Source organism: Stegastes partitus, unplaced genomic scaffold, assembly GCF_000690725.1.
Source record: "Stegastes partitus isolate 25-593 unplaced genomic scaffold, Stegastes_partitus-1.0.2 Scaffold1770, whole genome shotgun sequence".
Classification (NCBI taxonomy): domain Eukaryota; kingdom Metazoa; phylum Chordata; class Actinopteri; family Pomacentridae; genus Stegastes; species Stegastes partitus.
Window position 1 is genome coordinate 30,228 of NW_007579501.1, and position 8,990 is coordinate 39,217.

General features: G+C 40.3%; 1 protein-coding gene across 1 annotated transcript in view; it reads right to left on the reverse strand.

Annotated features, from left to right (window-relative positions):
- Window positions 1–6,146, reverse strand: part of appl1 (adaptor protein, phosphotyrosine interaction, PH domain and leucine zipper containing 1) — a 20,840-nt gene extending 14,694 nt beyond the window's left edge. Inside the window, exons 1-5 of the mRNA XM_008302171.1 lie at window positions 5,993–6,146; window positions 3,184–3,282; window positions 2,996–3,055; window positions 296–367; window positions 98–185 (exon numbers count right to left, since the gene is read on the reverse strand). Of these exons, the coding sequence (XP_008300393.1) occupies window positions 98–185; window positions 296–367; window positions 2,996–3,055; window positions 3,184–3,282; window positions 5,993–6,046 (373 nt within the window). The 5' untranslated portion in view covers window positions 6,047–6,146. The remainder of the gene's footprint in view (window positions 1–97; window positions 186–295; window positions 368–2,995; window positions 3,056–3,183; window positions 3,283–5,992) is intronic.
- Between the last annotated feature and the right edge of the window lie 2,844 nt (window positions 6,147–8,990).

An 8,990-nucleotide genomic window follows, 5' to 3' on the forward strand; every position in this document is an offset into this window, starting at 1 on the left:
GCTACGTCCATCTTTTATACAGTCTATGTGTGGAACACGTTGAAGCCACAAAATTAAAGTCAGTTTGTAATGTGACAACAAACAACGTGCGTCCTGCCTTTCAGGTCTCTCTCTTTAAACTGAGTGATGGGAAACATCATGGCGTCGGCGAGCTGGGTGGACAGAACAGCGTGACAGGAACTCAGCTGGAAGGCGAAAGAGAAGAGAAGTTAACCATGACCCAGCTCAGCGAGAACACAACACGGTGGACATGATGCTTTTACTGTTATTTATTGTGATTCATATTCTCTCTCACCTCATCAATGACTTTTGCAAACTGTTGCAGGGTCGAGCTCATCACCTCGTCATCGCCGCCCAGAGGAAAACGCTGCCAACAACAGCAACAGCATGGACGTGTTAGAGGAAACACACAGCATCAGAATGTGCAGAGTACGTCAGCATACAACACATTCAGCTAAATACTGACCTACAAGGATGTCTTGTTGTGGACCAACGTGTCAGACAGACGACAGTGGAACATATAACCAGAGGTGTTTGAAGGAACAGATGGGGCCAGTGGCTGGTGTTGGGTGATAAGAATGATGGATGATATCTGGTGCTTTAGTGGCTTTTGTTTTACGGCCGGTGGCTTTTGTCCGGTGCTCAAGTGTCAGAAAGCTGTGGCTACTATAATGTATTATTATACTATAAGGTCTGTGGCTGCCGTGATAAGCCTTTTACCCAACAGTAGTTACAACACTGGTAGCTAATGCTGGAAGGCTCGTGACAAGTATTGCACAGACAGTGGTTTGCTTTATATGGCTGTGGCTAGTGTTTGAAAACTGTGGCTTTTATTATTGCATAAAGCCTGTTGCTTCTGTGGTAGGTTTTCTGGTCACACTTGAAGCTAAGGCTGGTAGCTAATGCTATAACGCTGGTAGCTAATGCTCTCAGTCTGCTAGCTAATGTTGTAACACTTGTAGCTAATGCTATATCACTGACCATTAATGCTATAACGCTGGTGGCTAATGCTCTCAGTCTGCTAGCTAATGTTGCAACACTTGTAGCTAATGCTGTAAGGCTGGAGATTAATGCTACAATACTGATGGTGCTGGTAGCTAATGCTCTCAGTCTGCTAGCTAATGTTGTAACACTTGTAGCTAATGCTATATCACTGACCATTAATGCTATAACGCTGGTAGCTAATGCTCTCAGTCTGCTAGCTAATGTTGCAACACTTGTAGCTAATGCTGTAAGGCTGGAGATTAATGCTACAACACTGATGGCTAATGCTGTAGGTCTAGTATTACACAGCCAGGTGCTAGATTTATGAGGCTGTCGCTAGTGTTGGAACATCATGGCTTTTATTGTTCTATAAATCTTGTCCCTTCTGTGATTAGTCTGCTGGCAAGTGTTAGCTAGTGTCATCCTACCAGTGGCTAATGTCATAAGCTTTTGAGCTAATGACTTGAATCATACAACTGATGGTTGAAGTTCTAAGTGTGACAGCTAGTGTCACAGGGCTAATGGCTACTATTTTAGGGTTGGTGGCTAGTGTTAAATATCCAGTATTAGCCTGAATGTAACATCAGTTCTACTTTTTGAATGTAGTATACTCTAGTTATCGTGAGCTGTTCGAAGCCTTCGCTCAGCTGGGGAGCGTGTTAAAAGTTCAGTTCAATCAGCTTAACTTGTTTCTGAGGGCTCTTGTGACATGTTTTGCTGCCACAGAGGAACTAAAAATCTATGATGAGTAAAAATGAGTGCAAAGAGTCTCCTGATGCTGTCACTGCAGAAAACAGACTGTGGACTGAATCATCTGTCAAGCTGCCAAGAAAGACTGCTGCTCCAAAAAGACAGAAGGCGTGAAAATATCTGACAGGAGACAGTGTGAGTACTGAGAAAATACAGGAACAGGGGATTTACGTTAGACTGTCATGGTGCTGATGCATACTTTTATTTTACTGTATTAAATAAAAGCTGGGCCGTAGGGTGGATCGGTTGTTAGCACTGTCACCTCACAGATAGAAGATCCCTGGTTTGTGAGTTGTGTGGCTTTATTTTCCAGTCAAGATTGTTTCAGCAAACCACGAAAAAGAGAACACAACTACACTGTGCTGCCATTTTGCTTTGACATTGGTTTAAAACTGTTATTGACAGCTTCTCAGGCTCTTCATGGCCAGGCTCCAGATCATATTTCAGAGTTGCTCTTTCCTTGAAACATTGAAACAGCCAGGCTCACCCATAGACTGTATAAAAGATGGACGGAGCTACCGTGACGTCACCCGTTGGTTTCTGCACTGAGAAAATGAAGCCAGGGTTTTGCTACTTCCTGGTTGACATCTTGGATTTTTGGAGCCAGTGACGCAAAAATCATCAGAGGGGGGCGGAGCCATAGGAGCAGCGATTGGTCAGACGGATTGAGAGGCAGGCCCTCTCTGCCCGCCTTCTGCTCTCTTCATCTGTATGGTCGCTGCTGACTGTCAATCAAGCCAGCCACGCCTCTTGCCCCGCAAAATTTTGACGATTTTTTAAAAATTCAGTATTGATTTATTTTCAGATTGGTCACCTGATCTCTGGACTTGACTATGAAAACTAATAAGAAAAACTTTATGAGCTGTAGGAATGCGGTATTTTGTGATCTGTGATCACTTCTTTTCCAATTGAAGTCTATGGGAGCCAGGGCTTTGTGGAGCCAGCAGCTGGCGGACGTAGGTTTTGGACACTTCCGGGTTGGCTCCATTTTTCAGGGCCTGTTGCTACGTCCATCTTTTATACAGTCTATGGGCTCACCACGGTACTACTTTTCAATGACTCGTTAAAGCTATTTTTTTTTCTCCTATTTTTTTTATTGTATACGAGACATCTTGTCATGTATTTTAATCCCATATGAACTGATTTTATATCTGTTTTTATTATTTGAAAAGTGCTGTAAAAGTAAACATTATTTTCAGGCTAAAGTAAGGTGTAATGGCGTGACAGGTGGCGGCACAGGGCTGTGGACAAAGTGTCCTACCTGTTTGTCGTATTCTTTCAGCAGTCTGGAGGTCAGGTGAGTCGCAGCACTGAGCTCATTCTGAAAAACAAAACAGCAGCACTGAGCAGCTGGAGACACACAGTCTAATCAACAGCCACTTATTACTGTCACTGCAGAATAACAGTCTGCATGAATCTGCAGCTTCACTGGTGTTTGTGTGTCTGTACCTGTGCATCATAAATCCTCTGCATGGCCTGATACAGCTGTGTACAGTAGTTGGAGATGGCCGCAGTGTCCTCCTCAAACACTCCCAGCAGAGAGCGAGTCTACATACAAGAAAATAAAACAATTAAACAATGCTGAAAATTAAGTTAGTGTTAATCTGTTCCGTGAAATCATCAACAGAATCTACTAGCCCCAAATGATCCTGAGTGTAACTACCAAAAACTCCCCAACATTCATTTACACTGTAAAAGTATGAACATTTTCAACGGTTTTAACTGGAATTTACAGAACAATTCACTATTCATTTTACAATTTTCCCTGTTTTGCTACCCAATAAAAGGGCACAGTGTACACATCAGCCCCCCAAAAAACTATCTGAAACTGTAAAACAAAAAAAAAGTCCATATCAAAAATCTGTATTTTTACAAATGGTAATTAGTTCCTTTACAAAGTTTGGCCTTAAAATTGCACTTTTTAAAAAATTCTTTTGAAATACGGTAGCAAAATTCTTGCGTTGCAGATATTTGTTGTTATCTGTAAGAACAATTGGATTCAAAAATAGTAAATACATTTTGACAGATATTTTACACATTTTTATTGTTTTGTTAAATGAAATATAATATCTGGTAAAATCAAACAGAAAAGTATTAATTTATATGTTGACCAAAAAAACTATTAAAAAAACTTGTACCTCCAAACTGGTCATATTGTCTACATTAAAAAAAAATGTATTTTTAAAAACACATTTTTTCTTTTCACAGGTGTTACAGTAAAATTATACAGTTTTTCAGTATTTAAATATTTTACACATATTTGCTGTATATTTTCACAGTTTTTACACTTCTTTTTAACGTCACAATATTCTACCATTTTTTACGTTTTTCATCTAACGCCCTTCCTGCCAGATTTTCACAGTTTCTTTTATGGGAATTTTTATAGTGTATGTAAAGCCACACCCACATCTGCTGCCTTTCTCCACTTTACAATTCTGCTTAAAGGTGTGCCTTTATAGCAGGTTTTGGAAAAGGAACAAACTGGCATAAAAGAGAGCAATGAGGAATATAAAAATGTATTACAAGAAAAAGCTTTTGGCAATCGTGTAAGGTAATATATTTATTTGACCACTGAGTGCACTGTCAATACAGTTGCTTATTTTTCACATGACAGCTGCACAACACAGCTCTAAAACTTTAAATTTCAATTGTTTAAACACGATACCTCATGATAGAAGTGCACTTACGTCTGACACTGTCCCATAATGGAGGATACGTGGAAATCAGTTTAGTTTTTGGCCAAATCAAAGTGAAATTTGTGTTATTAATGAAATATTAGCTCTGATAAATACCAGTAGACTAATCAATTTTCTAATCTATGTTCTATTAGATGCAATAACAGCAGTGGAAAATGGACTCGGCAGCAAATCAGGAGCAAACATGAAAACATATTTATGCATTTCCTGCATAACCAATTGAATACATGCAGGTTTTAATGGGAATGCAGTGCAGACAGCTTGTCTACTGTAACTGCACAGTTCCCTTCAGTACAGCAACAGGTCTGCAGATATAACAGATTCCTCAGCTAAACATCTGTATCACACATCTGGCCAGTTGTGGCTCAGGTAGAGCAGGCAGTCCACTCATTGCAAGATGGACGGTTCAAAGCCTGGTCCAGCCGCATACTGAACTGTCCTCGGGCAAGACGTTGAACCTGAAGTTGCTCCCAACAGCAGGTGAGCACTGTGCATGGTGTAAGTGTGTGTAAAGGGGAACACTGAAGTGTTCTGAGTATAACTGAGGTCAAAAAGTGGTGTACAAGTACATTTGCCACTAACACATAATATAGTCAGAAAAACAATTGCTTCTAGCTGCGGGGATTTAATTACAAAACTCTTTCCTCCTATGAAATAGATTAGCTGTGCAGCATCATGGAGATCCAACATGTTAAAAGACAGCCACCTTCACAAAACTCTTTATTTTCAACGTGCCCCACTTACCCCTGAATCATGCTTTGTGGCTCTCACTGTTTTGTGGTAAATTACTGCACTCACGGCTCTGATGAAGTTGCGTGTTATTACAAGATATACCTGTTTAACTTGATCACCCAAATAACTGGATGGGAAAACCCAGAATTACTCATGTTTGGCTGGTATGAGATGGACTAAAAATGAAGCAAACAGTGCACAGATGAACTAAACTTAAACACCTAAACAACATTCACCCCCTGACTGGAACCTCAAACTTCCAGGTGCATCCCTCTCTGGCCACGCCCGAAATCACGAGGTCATAGCAGGTGCTGTGGTGCAGGAAACACCATCACTGAGCAGAGTGAGTGTCACTCATCTGAAGCAATGCAGAGGCAGCTTGCTGCCCTGACTGACATTTACATCTCACTATGACAGAAAGCAGCAGGATGACATCTGCCAAGACATGAACGGTCACCACGGGACGGAGGAGGAACAACTGGTCAAGTGGCTAAGGAAGTAGCCTGCCAACTAGTCATTTGGCGAGTTGATCTGAATGCTAACCACCACTGGGTGGTTTGATATTTTGCCAGGCGTCTTGGCGGAAACTTCCAACAGCTGATCGGTACAGCCGTCACCTTTGATACCGCAGCACAACTGGTGTAACCTGTCTTAGCTGTCCGCTTGACAGCTGTGCTTGGCTGGGCCCTCGGTGGTTAGCATGCTGCTAAAATCTGTACTCTCTCCTCTTGATCTTGGCAAAAGCTTCGCCTACAAAGACAGTTAGCCTAGCCGTGTATGTGGCTAACGTTAGCATGCTAGCTGTAGCCTCCAGGGAGGAGAGCTGTTACCTGCGGGCTGTCCTCCAGCGTCTCCTCTATTGGCAGCTTTTCTATTCCGGGCATAGCTGCGGCTGGCTCGTTGATCGGTGCAAATCGACGGACTGAACGCACAACAAATGGGTCCGACAACTCCCACTCAAGATTTCTTGGCTACACGAATTCACAACACCCCAAAACAGCTCCTCCCCGTTCCTCAAGTCCCGCCCTCTAGGTGTGTTTTGATTGGACAGACGACACTTTCATGAATTCGATTGGCTTCTTGTTTAAAGGGGAATATGCGCCATTTTGGCTCTGACCAGGATCGCCCTTTCACTGTACCCGTGTACAACTCAGAGCCATAATGGCGCTTGGTCTGCTAACTTTACATCTGAGCAAAAACGTTTCGTTTATTTAACCTGGAGTTATGATAGATTTAATGTAGTCCCATCGTGTCTTTGACGTTTTTCGGGAGAGTTCTGTTATTAATAGTAAAATAGATTGTTTTGGTTCTCAGGACTTTTAGTAACCAGTTTAAACTTTTCACTCCGGACTCTCTTTACATTACTTAAACATTTACTTAAACAGTTATTGCTTTTTCTAAAGCTGTTGTTGAATAATTCTCGACTCTAGTAAGAGACATTAAGTTGTAATGTAGGTCGCAGTGCATCTCAAAAATACATACCATCGTGATAAGGTTCAATATTATCCATCAGTTTTGAAGAAAGTAAAAGATGTAGACTCATTACATGTAAAGTAAGATACTTGATTGATACTTTGATGATTATTGGGTATAGCTCATGAAAATCTGAAATTTAGTATCACAAAATACTAGAATATTTTGTCTGAGTAAATTCCTATTCAGACAGTGTAAGTACTGTGTATCGCTCAGTCTAGCTAAGTCCCAAAATCTTTTTTTTTCTTTTTTTTGATCTTAGAAAATATTGTCATTTGAGATACTGGATTGCTAGATTTCATGAGCTATATGACATAATCAGCAAAATTAAAACAAAAAGAGGATTGAAGTATTTCTCTTTATGTGCAATGAATATAGGATAAATAAAAGTTTGCCTTAGTGAATTAAATAGTTTTTTAAAAATTACCTTGTTAACATTGTTGTACTTTTTGAGATGCACTAGTATATGTGGTGGAGTATGTTCTGACTGAAAACATGAGCAGAGTCAGTGATCCTGATCTGCTTGAAGGTTTATTGTACACTTTAATAGGAACACAAACAAATCGAGCAGGTCTCAAAAGCAATTAAAATATGTCACAGAATGCATTAACTAGATATATTAGAATGTTTAATGTGTTACATGGGCCCATTATAATTCTCCTGTCATGTTCAGGAGCTGCAAGTCATGTTTCCACTGAAACTTCAGACAATCTCTGTTCAACCCACAAAACAATCTTGTCAAAGTTGTCTTGGACATTTCATACATGATCCTCCCTCATGTGATTATTTTTGACCTTCTTTTGTCATCATTATATTTAATTAATGTAACTATATATTTCCACATGCATAGTAAACATTTGTAAACACATGGTTCAAATGGTCTAAATGGTCGAACACTTGATGATATTTTTTTCCAACAAAACTCTTTTGTCTTTCTTTACATGAAAATGTACATGCACTTCAATATTTTTTTTCCTTAAAGATATTGGTGATTGTTTTTCTGTTGAAGTCAGGAAAGTAAAGTTGTCATGTAGTCGTCCATCCATCCATCATCTATACACGCTTAATCCTCACTAGGGTGAAGGCAGGGGGCATCCTGGACAGGTCACCAGTCTATCACAGGGCTACACTTAGAGACAGACAACCAAGCACACTCACATTCACACCTACGGACAATTTAGAATCACCAATTAACCTCAGCATGTTTTTGGACTTCACATCCCGGTGGGGGCACCAGAATCTTTCTGCGTGAAGTTTGCATGTTCTCCCCGTGCAGCGTGGGTTCTCTCCGGGTTCTCCGGCTTCCTCCCACACAGTCCAAAAACATGTTGAGGTTAATTGGTGATTCTAAATTGTCTGTAGGTGTGACTGTGAGTGTGCTTGGTTGTCTGTCTCTAAGTGTAGCCCTGTGATAGACTGGTTACCTGTCCAGGGTGTCCCCTGCCTTCACCCTAAGTCGGCTGGGATAGACTCCAGCCCCCCCGCGACCCTCGTGAGGATTAAGCGGTGTATAGATAATGGATGGATGGATGTTTTTGGACTGTGGAAGGAAGCCAGAGAACCCGTTGAGAACCCACGCTGCACGGGGAGAACATGGAGACTCCACGCAGAAAGCTCCCAGGCCCAGGCTGTCATGTGAACTGGGTATCTTCTAGTTGTGAGGTGACGACGCCAACTACCAAGCCACCTTGCAGCCCCTCACACAAAACATTTGAAATTAAACTATTTTACATACATTATTTTCACAGTATTTTAGCTAAACTTTATTTAATATCTGTAGTTAAAAAAAAAAAAAAAATCAAAGACATTTTTATTTAAATTTCGTATTTTTTGTTTAACCCTGCCTTCACCAAACCTGTTGGGTTTTCATGTGTAACTTTAATTTTAAATTAGTTAAGTTAATTTCCATAATTACTATAACTGTCCGGTTTGATATTTTTTATAGTCATTTAAAGTTGTATTTTCTTTTACTTTTGTAGGATTTTACCATTTAAATCACTCCGGTAATTCACACCATAAGTAACACAGTCGGTCATATCCTCAATGTTTAAACTGGTAGGTTAATTCATAAAGTCAATCTTATTTTTCTTTTGTCAAACAATTTCACTCAGCGATTGTAGCCTTAAATGTGCCGTGTAATTAACGAAGACCTGACTTCATCTGACTTAACATAAGGATGAAGAAACAGGTAACTATAGTTTATTCATCCATTATATAAATATAAGTGAAACTATTACTAATAAATATGATAAAAGGACACATTTATTCAAAATACAAACCAGGGTTTATGACAAGAACAGGTTAGAACAAGTTCTCCACCAGGCTGCAGTAGCTCTGTTATGGAGACACAGCACC